We start from the raw sequence: 18,309 nt of genomic DNA, 5'->3' as shown, positions 1-18,309 counted from the left end.
CACTATACAGTATACTCATAATGAGTATTTGTTTTATACATGGTTTAAAATTTCGACCGAAATCCGAAATTTCGGATACCGGGGGGACCGAAACCGAAAATTTCCGAAATTCAATTTTTTGCCATTTACCAAATTTCGGACCAAAATTTCGGTTTTTGGTGGGGTCCGAAACGGTTACCGAAACCGAAATTTTAAACCTTGGTTTTATAAAGGTTATTTTCTTAGATGAATGATCTAAACATAAAACACATGACCAATATCTGATTGCAGAATCCAATATTTTGATACTTATTGTAAGGTGGAACACACACAAGTGAACGATTCAAAACCAGTTGAATTGGGCCGGAAGCATCCTTGTAAGGTGGGTGTTGCTCCATATTCTTTTGTAATTAGGTAATTTAAATCTCAGTTTCTAATCAAGCAACCATTTTTTTTCCTGGTTTGGAAAATGGATGTGTCTATGGTGTAATTTGTAATTCTTCCAAAAGACAAACTTATATTCCAAGTGGGGGGTACTTGGGCTTGTTCCTGAAGTTTCGTTTGTGGGAGCTAAGGAGAAGAATATGACATAAATATGATGGAAAAAGGAGATTCTTGGTTCCTGCAACTAAGAGAAATTTGGGGTTTGAATTTAAGTTAGATTATTGGAATCAGATGCTCAAATAACAAGAAAGAGTTTCCTATTCCACAAAAAGATAGTGATTAAAAAGAGGACTAACTTTACATAGCGTCCACACTTACCTGGATGATTGTTTTAAACAATGTAGTATTATAGAAACTTCTATGGCTTGGAGGGTTAGGATCATCCTATGGAGATGATTTTGAGTACATGGCCTATCTAAGTCGGTGTTAACTTACCAACTTCTCCAAAAGCTTAAGCTGTTGGAGAAAGGTGTTATTTATCTTTTATACTTTAACACTCCCCCGCACGTGTGGCCCACTTGGCAAACACGTGGCACATGTGGTTCCACTTTGGGCCGGCCATCACGTGTTGATTTTTGCTATCCGGGAGGTTTGAACTCGAGAACTTTGGCTTTGATACCACGTTAACTGTCGGGGCCCAATAAATGAATGGCTTGGATTGCACCTACTTCTCGACATCGTTTAAAAAATTCAGTTTGGCCAATTAAAAGGTTGTTTTTGTTTTTTTAGTACTCTGGTCATTGGGAACGAATGAAATGAAGGACCAATCACAGAAGTCTAGTCCGGGGGCCCACCAATATGAGATTAGTGTGATCCATACTGTTCATTTGGTAGGCCCCATCCTGTTGTACCATGAAGAGAAAGGAAGTGATATATTTCCCCTTTTGTCCCTGGGCCAGCCCCTCTAGTGTATTTATGACCATGGTTTTAAATTTTGGCCGAAATACCTAAATTTCGGATATCGGTTGGGACCGAAAACGACAAACCCGAAATTTCTTTGCTTTGATTTTTTTATCGAATTTCAGCCAAAATTTCGGCCTCGGCTATGTCTGAAACCGAAATTTAAATCCATGTTTAACACTACTCATTTACAGAACAAGAGTCAGGCAAATGATATATTCACTTCCTTTCTTCCCCGTGCAAGCTCTTCTACTTAAAAAAAGAGTGGGGAGGCCCGGGAAGAAAAGAGCCCTCCTTATCTTCATCACAGTCATGGTTAGGGGTGTCAACATATACACTTCGGATTGGATCCACCCATGTCTTAGTCATGATCCATTCAAATCCCTTATTGGTCTGATAAAGCTCGAAGTATTATTCAGATCTACTTACCATGTCTCATCCACGATCCATTTCAATTTTGGACCTTCCATCGGAGTGTCCCTAGTAGGTCCCACTTACATTGTACACAGTTAAAGTTCTCAGAGGCGACTTAGAATTGAAAGAGATGAATGATCAAAGGAACAATTACCAATGGGGGACAAAAATTAGGCAGAATTATCAACAGGACCCATACTTTTGAGAAATTATCAACAAGGAACAAAAGAGGTCTTGTCATTAAAAGTTGGACGAAAATGCCCTTTTCTTAAGCAACATGTTTTGCTTTTCCACTTTTCCCTCTTCTCTCTTCTTTCCCTCTTTATTTTACTTTTTCATTTTCAACTTTGTTTTTTTTTTACCTTACCAGTCATCTTCTTCACCATTTAGCCACCATTGGAGGCGGGAAAGCTCGAAAACTTGAAACGTGAGTTCATTCCCATCTATCTCTATATCTAGGTTTTGTTTTTCATTTCTTTTAGGGTTTTGCATTTCTTCTTCTCCCTTTCAATGGAGGATGAGGAAGATGAATCGTAGGGTAGAAAGAAAAAAAAACAGTGAAAATGAACGAGTGAAAAAAAAGGAAGTAAAAACATGTTCATAAGGGACTTGATAAGCCCATTCGGAATTTGGTAGCCCAATTTTGATACTGGATAACCCCAACCCCAGAGACTTGCAAACCCCCTCCCAAAACTCCAGTACCGTTGGGCAATTTTAAGGAACTTGATAAGCCCATTCGTAAATTGGTAACCCCATTTTGATACTAGATAACCCCAATCCCATATACTTTCCAAAACTCTGGTACCCTCGGCCAATTTTCAGGGACTTGATAAGCCCATTCGGAAATTGGTAACCCCATTTTAATACTTGATAACCCCAATCCTAGAGACTTGAAAACCCCCTTCCAAAACTCCAGTACCCTCGGCCAATTTTCAAGCACTTGATAAGCCTATTCGAAAATTGGTAACCCTACTTTTGAGAGTTACTAACCCCCTTCCAGAGAGTTGATAAACTCCTTCTACTACAAAACCCCCTTCTTACAGCAACTCTTCTAATGACATACAATTCTGCTCATGATAGAAATAACAAAAGAAATGGATGTTGTTTTCATTAAATGTGTTTCATGTATTACATCCCAATTTGTGTATTACAAAAAAAAATTTAAGTAAATAAAAAAATGTTTACCCATCCATTCATGTATTACATCAACCTTTTCAAATACAACCACTTGTCTTCCAAAAAAGTGAGTGAAGCCATCCATGCATTATCTCTAGAACACACCCTAAAATACAAACCGCTTAAACTCTAAACAAGATAAATCAGAAACAGTGAAATGAAAAATAGTGCAAAACCCTAAGAAAAAAAGAAAAGAAAAACAAAACCTAGATATAGATGGTAAGAACTCCACATTCAAGCTTTCAAGATTTGCCAGCAACAATGGTGGTTGAACAAGGAGGAAGATGACTAGTGGGGTAAAAAATCAAAAAATGTGAAAATGGAAAAGTAAAAGAAGAGGGAAGAAGGTCAAAACGTATTGTAAATGCCAAAGGGCATTTTCGTCCAGCTTTTACTGACAAGACCTCTTTTGTCCCTCGTTTAATGTTTGTCCCCCATTGGTAATTGTTCCATGATCAAATACTGAAAATAGGAACTGTTTGAAAAAATACATATTTCTTATTTTACTAAAATACACCCAAAATAAAGTTATAAAAAAGTAAGGGTAAGTTTTGTAAAACAATATATTAAGTTCGGATCTAGGACTGCTCCACAGGCTTTTGTTAGTTCTCTAGATCTGTCTGAAATAATTTCAGATCTATAAGGATTCTAAGGGGCCGTTTGGATACACGGATTTTAGAATTTTGGATTTCCTGAAAAGTGTAGATAGGAGATGAGAGAAGAAAGAGACCAGCTGTCGTTTTCTGATTTCTCGCCCTTCTTTCCGATAGCAAGAGAGCAGCAGATTGTCCCATGTTTCCAGGTTTTAGAAATCTCAGGATGGGGGAGAGATTCCTAAAACCTGAATTTTTGACTTAGAATCTAATAAACGCGGTCAAGACAGCATACAACAGCTCGATCGTGAACTCTCTTTTACATTGTTTTCGAACTAAAACTTGATTTCTAAAATCCGCGTATCCATACGGCCCCTTACATGTGTACATGGATCTTGATACTGTGTCTAGATCCTGTATGTTAAAAATGGGATTCGGATGGTCCATCGGACCGTCTGGGTCCATTGACAATCTGGGTCCATTAACACCTAGTGGTCTATCTTAAATGGATAAGACTTCGTCACTTCATCAGAGGATTCGAGAGAGAGAGAGAGAGAGAGAGAACACATATCTCCTATGTTCCGTAGGCATGGCCACTACGCTCACCACCGCGCACGTTAGCCTTCCTCGTACCCTCACGCCGAACCCAACACAGAAGGTGAAGGCGCCGAGTCGGGTGAGTTGCGACTCGTCTCCCCTTACTAAGAAATGCGAAACTCGGCGATCAGTCTCCATTGCTCTCCTTGTATTCCACTGTTCCTTCTATCTCCATAAAAGTACGCCTCCCTCTTTCCTTTTTTCAGCCCTTAGCATTCTACTCTTCTGTCATTTCTCTCATTTTTTTCATGGTTTGTACTACTAAAGTGCGCACTGGGAGTACTATGGGACTCTTGTGTTGTTTTTTTTTTGGCCACAAAAAAGGCTATTTACTATTAATGGGTTCTTTTTCTCAGATGCTAATGCTGGCAGCATTTTTGATAAGTATGTGAAGAGGTAAGGGAGGCCAATTTATCTTCCCCTTGGCTTTCAAATTCTATTTATTTATTTATTTATATATATTTCCCACATATTATCATTTTGATTCTTGAACATTGAGAAATGTGGGTCTTTGCATTCTTGCCTTTATGCCTTCAACTATAAAACTATTAGTGATCAAAGTAGTATCAATGGTGTAAGCATAAGGATGGGTATGCTTAGTTATTGTAAAGCATAATTGGTAGTCTCTTTAGAATGGGTTCTGCTTAGTTATGTTTACTTGGATCTTCTACTTAGGCTTAGGCATCCCCCCTTTGAGAATTTCATGTGTTTTAGATGCTTTGGAATTGGGTCATAAGGTGGCATGTTTTCTACTTTTTTTCGCTGCTCCCACGTCTGCTTTGGTATTTAAATTCTAGTTTATTGTTATGATAATTTGAAATTTGGTTCCTTTTTTGGTGGGAAGCCATCATTAGAAATGAGGGGTCCTTTGGGTTTTTCCAAAACCTATGAGAGAATTGGCTCTTCTTAACCTATGACTAAGGGAGGCTAAAGGGGAGAGAGAACGAGTGAAAGGAAAAGAGTGTTTTCTTCTTGGTTTTCTCTTTTGGTGAGAAATAGAGAGGTAGTTTCTTTTCTCTTGGGTTGCTCTTGTGTTCAGTCTTGGTTGTGAGGACAAGGGGAAGGTTTATCAACTTATGGTTTGTGGGCTAGGTTAATCCATTGTGATACTTGTAATTTTGTTTTCTCATAGTTGAAGATTGTGTTCTCACTCGTGGATGTAGGCATCTTGGTCAAACAATGTAAAATCTCGGAGTGTGCATCTTGTGGTCTATTTCTTTTTATATTCTTTCTAGTTCCACATGATCGGATCAGATTTTGCCCAGCAGATTTCTCAACATTACATATGCATGCATATTTCCAAATATGTTTTTCTATGAGTTTCTATTCCTACAACTATTGAGTGCTTATACTATTGGTAAACAATGATGGTGCAAATGTAATGATTACAGTTGCTTTAATTTGCTCATGACTTATGATATTATGCTCCTTTGTTACCTTTTCTATACCAGGAAAAAGCTTGAACCACTAGAGGCATATGTACCTGCGGTTCTCTTGAGTCAGTCACAATTTAAGTATTTAGGTGATGGTCTTTCATTTCCTTTACCCATTCCTTTCCCTATTTATTTCATAGATCTGGAAGATGTATCTAAGTCTCCTTCCATTGTAATATTATTGAATTGCTAAAGTCATCCTTGCTTTCATTTTTATGAATCGTTGGCAGTTATCTGGTTGTTGTATATAAAGTTGACGACCCTTTATTCTGCCTTTTGGGAAGTTCTTTTAGATGTATGCCAAGAGGCATACTTGGAAGACTACTAATGCCGTCCAACACAATTATCAGAAATGCCTACACTTTCTAGCCATATTTCGCTGTGGGGAAACCTCTGCTTCCTTTGTAATTCTTTTTATCTGTCCTTTTTTTCTTTCAATAAAGTTTTCTTTGTAATTTCAAAAGAAAATTTAGCCACTTGATTCTTGCTTTTTTCTAGTATGATTTCATCATTCATTTTTGTTTCTGCTTTTGGAGAAATCTCTACACAAATGTGTAGGTGTAATACTTCTGTTTTTTTTTAACATCAACATAGAAAAGGATTGCTCCATTGTAACTTCAACATAGAGGGCGAGCCTTGGCACAAGGTTGCTCCATTGTGACCTGGTGCTCATGGGTTCGAGTCACAGAAACAGCCTCTCTCCAAAGCAGGGGTAAGGCTGCGTACATCTAGCCCTCCCCAGACCCCACAATGGCGGGAGCCTCGTGCACTGGGCCGCCCTTTTTTTTAAGATAGAAAAGGATTTCTACTAGGCAATTAGCTTGGTCATTTTAGTTTCCTTTTATTGACTGATTTGCTCAGTTGATCACAAATGAGATATAAATTATTCTGAAAAGAGATATACTTGAGCATTTGTTGGGTGATGCAATTCTAATTAGTAAGTGCAACACTTTCATATCATGCATCTTCTGAATGTATATTATTCCAAGTTCTCTTTCAATTGAGTTCTCCTTTTCAATTTTCTTCATTACATTCCAAATAATGAGCTGAATTTTGAGTCCTCCTTGATTAACTTGTCATATTTCCATTGAAGGAGACAGGAAGCTTATTGTATCCTTGACTCAAGCATTGGTATCTGCAAACTTTAGTGAAGCTTCAGTTTAATTAGAATTGGCTTCATTCATCTAACATTTTGGCCCATGCTCTATATAGCTGTATTTATCTTTCATGGGTTAATAAGATTCTTTTTTCATAACTAATACTGTTATTTCTTCCCAGTACTTTTTGCCCATGACAATGTTATCCTTTTCAGCCAATGGCTTAAGTTTGTGGTGGGTTTCTTATAATGTACATGATATGTTGGAGATATAACTTGTATGTGATAAATAAAGGGCTTCAAAGTTCTTATTTTATCTAAAACTTTATCTTCATACAGAGAAGGCATTGGAAGACGATCAGTCAAAATACGCTATAAGCAGATCTCTGTTACGTTCTGGCCCAGCAGCATCTCTCCGTGTAAATATTCGAGCTGTAAGTTTTGAGACCTTTTATTGACTTTGGGGTCCCCTTTTATGTTCTTCCTGTCAATAAAGCTGCTTCCTTGTTTATATTTACAATTCTAGTATTAGAGTCAATTAAATTTCAATTCGTTTCTGATTATTATCCTGGTGAAACTTTTTTTCACACTTTCTGCTATTTCCCTCACATCCTATGTAGATGTATTTTCTGAACAGCTTTGAAGTACCATGACGATAGCTTGTAGGCAATTTTTAGAAACTCAACTAACTTGACTGGGACCTAGATGAGTTGACCCCATTTCGTCCCCTCCAAGTACCAAATCATATGTACTGGGCAGGGTTTCATGAGTCGATGCTAAACAGTTCCATCTGTTTTTGCTTTGATGATTTTAAGTGCCAAAATTGGCTCTTGGCACTTTGCATATACTCTTGAAATCATTTCTCCTCTTCTTCACCTTCTATTTCCCTTATTCTTTTCTCCTTCGATCTTCCTATCCTGCCCTCCTACTTCTTTTTGTTACCAGTATTTTCCTTTTCCTTCCTCAGAACAATCAACAGGTGGAAAATAGGGGGAAGTTAGCATGTGGTCCACAACAAGGAAGCAAGATTCTTCCCTGGGAGCCTTCGATTCCCGCTTTTGATTCCCGTTTCGATTCCCGCATTCGATTCCTGCTCTGGCAACCTTGAGCAGGATTCTTCTCTGGGAGCCTTCGATTCCCGCTCTGGCAACCTTGGTCCACAATACCCACCTTATTTCTTCCAATAGGCAATGTCACCAGAGGATACCTTTTAAGCTGCATATATGTATATGAATGTGAGATATACTGTTAAGGCTCTAGGCTTACATTATATAGAAGGCCTATTTGTGTTGGGTGGCTAAAGGTTGAGGTTTTGATGAATTCACTTTATTATTTGTGGTAGAAAACCTATCAGGAATAAAACATTGAGTTGAGGATTGCGGCATACAATATGATTGTTCTTTGATCTTTCCATCTACAATTCATTATTCTGTGAACAAGGCCCATATGAAGGTTCTTGCTGTGTCTGTTTTGTAGGTCCACCATCAAACTTGTCTAATGGTTAAAAAACTGACTGACCCCCATCCAAAGTGACTTAAAATCTCTGTTTGAAGGGGTGGTCCACTCCAAATCATGCAATCCGTGGTTGTTCCCATAGGTTTAAAAATTTTTGTAACTTGCCCCTCCTTGCCCGGTCCAAGTTGTGTGGCAACTGGCAAGGGCACCTTCCACCCCATCTGTAGCAAAACATAGTATGAATATGTACTTTCAATGGAATTATTTTTAATCCCATTTAACTTTCAATTTGCCTGCGATATTTATCTATATATTACCATTAAAAAAAGGGAAATGATTTCAGCACTCCAATGTTTTGATAAACATGTGCTCACTTGTTTGTCGTGTAGTATTTAAAGGGCTTTAAGAGCTTTTTGAGAACTGTACTATCCTCTGACATCCCTTTAAATACTACACAACAAACAAGTGGAGCGCATGTTTATCAAGACACTGGAGCGCAGAAATCATTACCCTAAAAATATTTATCTATATCTTTCACAATTAAGAAAGCTGACTTGATGTGCCCAATCTTAAGCTATGTTGATCACATTAAAACCAAGGAGCTTTTTTTTCTAGTCACACACTTTCAATCTGTTGTTAGAGATGTAGTGTGCATGTTCTGTTATTGGGTTTTATAGGGTAGGCTTCATCAAAAAGTAGAATCTTTGGGCTGCAGTGGAAGTAAACCTGATAAGACATTCTTCTTACTCATGTTCAGTTTTCCCATGACAGTCTTTATGTACCTGAATTCCTTTTACCTTTGAAAAATCTCTTGGGAATTATAGGTAGCGCAATATGCAGCAGATGATGGCAAAGGGAAGGCTGCTGTCGATGCCGTTGATCGATGCCTCGGGTACTTATTATTCAGATTCCAATTTCATAATTTCTGCGAGGGTTTATTAATTCTAAAATGCAGGGTTGAGCCTGTCATCTGGCCGCTCATCTTGATGACTTGCACTAGTTAGTGCTGAAGGTTTGTTATGCTTCTGCAGGGCCTTGGAGGATCTTGATTCGCTGCTACTGCACGCATCAAGGAGTGACCCAACAGCCACTGTTGAATCTATGAGGGCAAAGATCAAAATTGCTGTAGGAGCATTGGACAGGTATCTTGCCTTTGGTTTATCTTCTGCCTTGTTAGATAGGTTTTAAATCTTGGTTTCGGAATGCGTTTCGGTCCTCACCGAAACCAAAATTTCGGTTGAAATTTCAAAATTTCGGTTGAAATTTCAAAATTTCGGTTGAAATTTCAAAATTTCGGCCGAAATCAGATGAAATCCATTAAACGGCTATATTTTCTCCTAATTTATTTCTAAAATTTCCGAAATTTCGGGATAATATCAAATAATTATAAAAAAAAATCCAGATTTTTTTGGTGAAATCCCTTAAATTTCGGACAAAATTTCAAGATAAACGAAATTTCGACATTTCGGCCAAAATAAACTACAATTTCGAAATTTCTGACCGGAATTTTGGATTTCGGTCGAAATTTAAAACCTTGCTTGTTAGTAGCTTTTTGATTTTTATTGTTAAGAAAGAATTTACTCTATCAAAGGAATTTAAGTAATGTTGTGTCAGTATGGGTACGAGTGTCGGATTCAGCAAACCTCAAAAAAGAAAGATTTGTGGATCCACTAAAATATTTTAATCAATTCTTAAATTTTTTTAGGTAATAATAAGGTTATAACAAGCAATACTTCCTTTCTCAAAAACAAAACAAGCAATAATTAAAAAATTTAATAGGTGAAGTAACTATAATCTTTTATTTTCATATAAAAAACTTACTATTAGGATGGATAAAACTCCAAGCATACAGTAACTATAAAGTTATCTTACTAGCATTTAGAAAAAAAGAGGTAAAAGATATCTAGAAGTGTGACGGAGAATCCTAGGCAGAGTTTAGTTTCACAAATGCTCGACATCCATTGGAATTTCAAATGCCAACGGCTGCCAATTCCTCGTTTGGTTGCCAATATTGCATTAAAATTCCAAGAGACTCCCCAACATGTTTCAGACATGATTGTTTTTTTGCCCTTGTGGTGCTCATGTGGCAATCATGTACCATCTTCTCAAATTCAAACCAATTTCTACCAGAGAGGTAGACTTTTGTAGAAGAGTAGTGGAAAAGGTATTGTCTTTTCTCTTTTTCTGTCTCTTCCCTATCTCTCCACTCTCTATATTGGTAATGACACGCCTAATTTTTTCCACTACTCTCCAATAGGACTGCCGCGCTACCTAACAGTAACCACCATTCCCCTATTCTCTGAGTGGTAATTCTAGACAAATCAAGTGCTTGTCTCCTCCCATTTGACTTCTTATTCCACTACTGTCCGAGCTACCCGAGCAACCAAACATAGCCTAAAGTATTGGAATCCGACGCATGTCCGACGCTGGTGCTTCGCTCGTTCAAAAGAATCCGTGTAACATGGATTTTAAGAATTACACTGGAGTGACAGCCTGGCATCTCCATAACAAAGGCGTAGGAAAACCATACTATGCAAAGGGAGACTGCTACATTAGTGATAATTAACAACTCCAGCTATCTTTTGTTAAAATCCTTTATGAAGTGAAGGACAAATCTTTTTATTGTAAGTGTGGACTTGTGATAGCGTTGCTTGTTTTTTATGATTAGCAACTCATTTCTGCAAGTTCTCTACTATACTAAACAGATTTTTTACTTGTCAATCCTACAAAATTCTTTCTCCTCCGCAGCCTCCTGCAAACCGTGCCTTCCGCGGTGCTAGATAAAGGCAAGGCAATTGCAGATGCATATACGACACCGAGCAGCGAAGAAGATACACCTGAAAACTTGGACACAGATTTGAAGCAGTTAGAAGCATTTCTCTAAATATCCTTCAAAGGTATATTTCAATTTTTTTATTCTACTACTTTTTAGTAAATCAATCTCTGTAATATGATTAGTCTATTGGTTGACAGTTTTCACCAATCTGGCTTACCCAATTGAGCTATATAGGTTGTCCCTATAGATTTAAGTCCACCCAGCATTGGTGGAAGCAATGGGTCTCACACTGTTTCTACCATTGGGATTGAGCAGAGCACACTTTCTATGTATCATTTCATACTGATACTAGTACTAAATGTTTAATGGATAATTCTGTTGGTCAAAATAACGAATGTTTCAAATAAATATTTCTCCCTTTGCTTCTGGGTGTTAAAGCTGGTGCACATATTTATATTTATTTATTGTGAATGTCTAGGCAATTATGAAAAAGCCATTTCGCGGCCCCCTCTTTTTCAAGAGAGAAGAGCCACCCGTATGAATTACTGAGTAAGATGGATTCAGCTATGAGGTACCTTTTATCTCTTGAAAAAGAAGCGCAATGCGAAATGGCTTTGTCTAAAATTGCCTAGAGACACTCGCTCATTTATGTATTGGAAGCCCAATTAGCAGAATGATAGATGCAAGGGCACCCTTGCATAAAGAGCCAGAAAAGGGCCCTTGGTCGATTCCACGTCATTTTCAGTTTCCTTTTAAAATGGGTTGAGAAAGTAAAATGGGTTGCTCATAATGACGTGGATCCAATCAAGGGCCCTTTTCCCGCTCTTTATGCAAGGGCGCCCTTGCATCTATCATTCCTCCAATAGGTACTATTCATCTGAATCTTACCTTGGTAAATCAGAGCTATCTTAGGATACAAAAGTAAATCAAGTGAGCCACAAACATGGTGAAAAAATGCTTCAAATTTGATTGCTAAAATTACATTGATGTGATGGGTATTCCAAGGAAAAAAAAAAAGGGTTAATTACTGTTACGTGCTGGAGAGTTCAAAATATGACATGACAATGTTGGCTTTTAAAAAAATCTCTAAAAAATGCTAGTTTATTTAAAAAAATAAATTTTGAGGATGAAAATGCCCTTTAGGTAACTTTACTCTTTTAGTTTTAGGTTTTACAATTTTACTCTTCTCAAGTTCTCAGACGCTCCTTTCTACAGAAACGCTCGGAAGGGTTCTTCTCCGGCGAAATTCTCATTATTCCGGCGATTGAAGGCTTCCTTTTCGGTGAAAATCTTCATTTCGCCGGCCCACAGATCCTCATTACTCCTCCAAATATACAAAATCTCATTCTCTTTGTAATGATTTCTCTCCTCTAAATATACAAAATCTTCATTTCCTGTTTCTTTTTCAGAGACTTTCTCTCCTCCAAATAATTTTCCTTGCATTTGATTGTTTTCCTGTTGTACATTGGTGTAAATGGCCCAAAATATGTATATAGCGTTGAAAATAGCATAAAAACAGTTAGTCGAAGCAAAAAATAGTTACTCGTAGCGAAAATTGTTTGTATAAGGCTTTGCATCTTTTGCCTTCGACTATCATGTTTTTTGCTTCAACTAGCCTTTTTGGTTTGCGGTCGTTGTTTGCCTTTGGACAAGTTTTTTTTGGCTTCGAGTAACACTTTTTTGGCTTCGACCAAGAGTTTTGATTTCCAATAACTTTTATGTTTCGGGCAACAGTGCTTCGAGTAACACATTTTTGGCTTATAGTAACACCTTTTTTACTTCGAATAACACATTTTTGGCTTCGACCAAGACAAAATGATTTCCAGTAACATTTTGCATTCGGGCAATAGATTTTTTTAGCTTCGAGTAACACCTTTTTGGCTTCGACCAAGAGTTATAATTTCCAATAAGATTTTGCCTTCGGGCAAGAGATTTTTTTGGCTTTGAGTAACATCTTTTTGGCTTCGAGTAACACATTTTTAGCTTCGAATAACACATTTTGGCTTTGACCAAGACTTATAATTTCTAATAACATTTTGCCTTCGTGCAAGAGAGTTTTTTTGGATTCAAATAACAAAATTTTCACTTCGAATAACACATTTTTGGCTTCGAGTAACACCTTTTGGCTCCGAATAACACCTTTTGCCATGCAAAACTCTAAATTCATCATGAAGATAAAACCTCAAACTCACATTAAATCGATCCAAATATCCCTAAATATGCAGAAAAAATACAAGAAATCATTGAGTATGAAAACATCAATGCAACAAAGAAATTGTTGAGTTTTTACCGCGATTCGGCGTGAGTAGGAGAAAACGAGGTGAAGCCTTGGGATTTCTCTTTTGCATCTAAGATTCAGAGTAAACGAGGAGGATTCGCCAGAGAAAAGAGAAGATTTCACCGGAGATAAGCGGAGTTTCACTCATCTTCACTTGTTCGGCGTTTGATTCGAGTAGGAAAATTTTAGGGTTCGAGTTAGAGAGGTAAAACGAATGGGTAAAGTAAGCTAGGGACATTTCAGTCCTTAAATTCTGTTTCTTTTAAAAAATGGCATTTATTCGAGTATTTTCAAAAAGCATCATTTTCTTGTCATATTTTCAACTCTCTAACGCGTAACAGTCATTAACCCCCCAAAAAAAAAATTTCAGATTGCCTACCACAAGCTCAATGTACGTTTGTATATTAGTGATGTGTGCGGTCGTGCGCGTGTGTGTGTGTTTTTAATTTTACTAGAATTGCAAAAATTCTCGCCTTAACCGAATTGATGATAGGTGTCATTCTGTAATGTTTTCAAGGGGACCCTCTGTTTCTTAAGAAATTTAAAAAATAAATTAATTAATTAATTAAAGAAGTGCATGTATGTAGTAGCTCTTGGGGTTGTCATTTGCTATGTGGACAAGTGCTAGTAGACAACCGATGGGTCCCTAAAAAAAAAAAAAATTCTTGTGGCCACTTGTTTTTGGAAACTGCTAAGAAGACGGCAATTGGGTCGCTCTTAACAAACACTCGCCTCCGCCCCCGGGTGTTCATTCGCAACAAAATATTTTATTTGTGCCCCCGGTAAAAAAAACATGTTTTTTTGAGAGGTATACTATTTCACCGATGAGTCTCGAGCCACATGTATCTGACATATTCATACCTAACGGTTTTACACAAAGCCGTGATGAAATGTATAACTTGTACAAATCTTTTCATTTTCCAATTTGATCTAATTCATGTCTCTGATTGGATCAATTGGTCCAATATGTGATCACTAGTAGGGGTGCAAGTTTGGCCCTGTCAGCACTGACCCGCCCTAAACCCGAACAGGGTCAGGGCTGGATTTTCCAACCCTGAGGGCGGGTCAGGTTCATTTTTTTAGACCCTGACTCAGGTTGGGTTCTGGGTTAATGCCTCGGGTACCCTGACCCCGCCCGACCCTAAGTTTTCTATTATAGAATTTAATCATCCGTGCATGTTTCTTTTGCTAATGCTTTCTATTATCTTGGATTAATGTTTCTTTAGATTATTATTATTAATTGTCTCTGTTGCCCCTCATGTTGTTGAATTCATATTGTCTTATTTTGTTCCCTTTCTCTGTTTATTGATCATTTTGTTCTATATGATAAGTGGTTGCTTTATTTTGACACTCTTAACAGGTACTTGTACTAGGGTCCATTAGGGCCGGCCCTGCCCAATCAGGGCAGGCCAGGGCCAGCACTAAGCCCTGTAGGGCGGGCAATGGGTTGAGGTTTTTCAGCCCTGACTCAGGGTCAGGGCGGGTCAAGGCCGAGATAATGGGTTCCGAGGTTGGGCTAGGGTTTTGAAAAACCCGACCGTGTCGCAGCCCTAATCACTAGTATGGTCCAATGCCATTGAGAAACGCCTTGATCCATCAAGCTTCTTTTAGGATTTTGACAGAAAAAGCAAAAGGGTTGATTTTTAAAATCTTTCTCTTACACATGGGATGTTCGCTCCACATGGGCATGTGCTATCGGATTGTTCTACGGATCCACAAAAGCTCGTTTGCAAGATCACAGTTTATCTGTGGAAGATCCTCAATGGAGCTTTCCATACATCCAACAAAACTCTCACATGTGCTCACATTTTAATAATTACATATTAAGATAGTAGTGGTAAAGGCGATTAGGCTGAAAAAAATTTAAATTAAATGCACACATCTTAGAATATCATTAAGTATTAAACATGTGGTAAGGAAACCTTGAATTTGAGGAATTATCTTTTCTGACTGCATTTGGATTGCCAGAATCAGGTTTGATTCTTATTCCTTTCTCTGTAAACGGAATGAAAGTAAAAAAAATTAATTAATTCAAACCATTCGATGATGTTGATCACATGACTTGAATTAGCTAATGAGTGTGGGACCGCTCATTGGACTCTCCTAGGTGGTCCTACAAACGTTGTATACGATTAGGGCTTAGGGTAAGGAGAGAAATGAGGGCGTAAATTTGAGAGAGGGTGGAAAAATGAAAATTTTTTTGTTGTATTGATTATGGTTTTTAAAGGGAAATGTTATCAGAACTACTCTATTTTGATGAGGGCACTCCTCACTTTATTAAAAGTACGGTATGACCTGCACCTTATGATGATCCCAACCGTCCATTAGATGGGCCACAGCCCCAAAAATCATTTCCAGAGGTTAGTCCTAACCCTCCGATCTGAATGTTAGAGGGTTGATCCTAACCCTCTATAGATCGACCGACCTATGGAAATGATATTTTGGTGCACAACCTATTTAGGCTGTAGCCCATCTAATGGACAGTTTGGATCATCCTATGGGGCTATGTTTGAAGTAATTTGAGACCTTATGATATTGGTTCAACTGCCACCCAAATATTGTACCAAATCCTCCCATCAACTTTTTACAAAATATTGTACCAAATCCTCTCACCAGTGATCCATCTCCTTGGTGGGACCCACTGAAGCGATATTGTACCCAACCATCGATGATCTTCATTGGACGTATTGTGTTTTCACACGGCATTCTCTTGCTTAAAAAGTGATTGATTGCGGGCTGGTCTTTCTCACTTTAAGCTGGGATGAAAAAAGGAGGGTTTTTTCGTTTTATTTAAAAATCACGTGAGAATTACACGTCATATTTTTTTACTTTTTTGAACAAATGCCCCCATTCAACTCATATAATTTCAATCCTACCCCCCGTCCTTTATGCTTTTAACAAAGGCACCCATTGAATCATATAATTTCAATCCTACCCCCCTTTTATGCTTTTAACAAAAGCACCCATTAAAGCCGTATAATTTCGATATTACCCCCCTCTTTTATGGTTTTTTAATTAAAAAACTATAGGGTGATCTTGACCATCCGATTTAAGATAAGAGGAATTATAGAAACATCTATAGATTGGAGGGCTAGGATCGGCCTATGGAAATGATTTTTGGGGCACAACCTATTTATGTTGTGTTCCATCACATGGACGGCTTGGATCAACCTATCACGTGGTCCGTACCGTTCTTTGTCGAAAGTGCATCGCACGGGTTTTTTACTAGTTTAATAATAAGGCGCCTCACAAGGGTATTTCCGTCTTGAAACGCGTAACAACTGTGAAATTGTACTCATTCACAAGGGTATTTCCGTCTTTGACTCAACAGGCAGGGCAAGTCAGGAAATGTGGAAAACAACTGTTTCATTTTCACGTCCTATCGCCGCATAAACTGGGTGAGTCACATATTGACAAAAATACCTCCAGAAACTAACAAAGTGACACATATACCCTCCTTTTTGAGTGTCGTTACCATGGGATAGACCCACATGTGAAGAGAATGGTGATTAGTTTTATGAACCATGTGGGGCCACCACAAATCCAGACATTGCCTTACTCCTGTCGCCATTGAATGATCCTAACCCTTGAACAAGGGCCATGAAAAGGTTACTCTTTTTTATTTCATCTACCGGGTAACCACTTTTCACGGAAGCACTTAGTGACTGTTTGGATATGCGGATTTTAGAATGTTTGAATTCTTCAAAATTGTAGATGGGAGACAAGATAAGAAAGAGACCCGCCGTCGTTTTTTTTTTTAATGTCTTGCCATTCTTTCTTACAGCAAGAGAGCAGGCGATCGTCGCATGTTTCCAGGTTTTAGAAATCTCAAGATGTGTGAGAGATTTCTAAAACCCGATTTTCTTACTTAAAATCCAAGAAATGTTGTTAGGACAGCATATAACAGCTAGGGGTATTCAATCGGTTATAACCGAACCGAAATTTGATAACCGAAATAATTTCGGTTATTAAATTTCGGAAACCGAACCGAATTTTACGAAAACCGAACCGATTAAAAATTCGAATAACCGAATAGTGATAGAAAAAGACAAAAATAATAATATTTTGACGGTTTGATCAGAGGGCTATGATCAATCTATCGAAACTGTTTTTTAGGCACAACCTATTGAAGTTGTGATCAATCAAATGGACGGTTTGGATCATCCTACAGAGGGCCCATACACCATTTTTCAAAAAAATAATATTTATTTTTGGTTAATTTCGGTTATTCGGTTAACCGAATTTTTTTTCCCAAGATAACCGAAACCGAACCGAACCGACCGAATCAATTCGGTTCGGTTCGGTTAAAACTGAATAATGAACACCCCTAACAACAACCTGATCATGAACCCTCTTATACACTGTTTTCAAACTAAAACCGGAATACCAAAATCTGTGTATCCAAACGGCCCCTTAATGCTTTCTGTGAAAAGAGGGCGCATTTATATGGAGAGGGGGCGTATTTTTCATCTCCCGTTACATTTTTCAGCCTTCTATTCAAAAGGCACATAAATTGGGTCCAGGATCACTCGGTTTGTAAGATTTTCAGGTTAGGCTTTATAGCTGAATGGCTTGGATCATAGAACAAGTGGTCCCCCTTGAATTTTAGCTCAGACCATATAAAAATTCAAGGGGATGATATATTTGCCTTCTTTCTATAACATGTCACTTTTTGTAGTGTAAAAAGAGGAGAATTTATACGATGGGTGGCCATGAAAACACGTGAAGTCTAAAAAAAGTAGGTACGGCCCACTTTTTTGATGATCCAAACCGTTCATCTGTTTGGGCACAATACAAATAGGTTGTGCCCAAAAGAATCATTGCCATAGGATGATCCTAACCCTCCGATCTGAACTGATCTAAATATGGAGATTTTCAAAAATAATTTACGGAATCTTCTACAGATTAGATGGTTAGGATCATCCTATGGAAATGATTTTTTGGCACAACCTATTTACGTTGTGTCCAAACAGATGAACGGTTTGGATCATCAAAAAAAGTGGGCCGTACCTACTTTTTTTAGACTTCACGTGTTTTCACGGCCACTCATCATGTAACTCTTTTTACGAATTTATATGATGGGTGGCCGTGAAAACACATGAAGTCTAAAAAAATAGGTATGGCCCACTCCATATGATGATCCAGACCGTTCATCTATTTGGGCACAA

General features: G+C 38.0%; 1 protein-coding gene across 3 annotated transcripts; it reads left to right on the top strand.

The window, feature by feature from the left end:
• Positions 1-4,025: 4,025 nt before the first annotated feature.
• On the top strand, positions 4,026-12,271 carry LOC143863771 (uncharacterized). 3 transcript variants are annotated; one of them, XM_077374531.1, is made up of 8 exons: positions 4,026-4,282; positions 4,460-4,499; positions 5,555-5,625; positions 6,972-7,066; positions 8,912-8,979; positions 9,119-9,229; positions 10,836-10,984; positions 12,079-12,271. In XM_077374531.1, exons 1-7 carry the CDS (start codon positions 4,096-4,098, stop codon positions 10,969-10,971), a joined length of 708 nt encoding a protein of 235 aa, XP_077230646.1. In that variant the 5' UTR covers positions 4,026-4,095; the 3' UTR covers positions 10,972-10,984; positions 12,079-12,271. The 3 variants fall into 3 exon arrangements, with proteins under 3 accessions (XP_077230646.1, XP_077230645.1, XP_077230643.1); XM_077374530.1 differs by lacking the exon at positions 12,079-12,271 and adding an exon at positions 11,061-11,254; XM_077374528.1 differs by lacking the exon at positions 12,079-12,271 and having other exon boundaries at positions 10,836-11,254.
• The last annotated feature ends 6,038 nt before the right edge of the window (positions 12,272-18,309 follow it).

The sequence above is a fragment of the Tasmannia lanceolata genome, unplaced genomic scaffold (assembly GCF_043159265.1).
Source record: "Tasmannia lanceolata isolate RefF3 unplaced genomic scaffold, GAP_Taslan_0.1 ptg000044l, whole genome shotgun sequence".
Classification (NCBI taxonomy): domain Eukaryota; kingdom Viridiplantae; phylum Streptophyta; class Magnoliopsida; order Canellales; family Winteraceae; genus Tasmannia; species Tasmannia lanceolata.
This window is presented reverse-complemented; position numbering and strand designations above follow the sequence as displayed.

Bases quoted from the DNA above. Each gene is read 5' to 3' on its own strand.
- LOC143863771 (XM_077374531.1), top strand. From the start codon at position 4,096: ATGGCCACTACGCTCACCACCGCGCACGTTAGCCTTCCTCGTACCCTC. The intron at 4,283-4,459 runs GTACGCCTCCCT...TCTTTTTCTCAG, and splicing joins TTCCTTCTATCTCCATAAAA to ATGCTAATGCTGGCAGCATT. The intron at 5,626-6,971 runs GTGATGGTCTTT...ATCTTCATACAG, and splicing joins GTCACAATTTAAGTATTTAG to AGAAGGCATTGGAAGACGAT.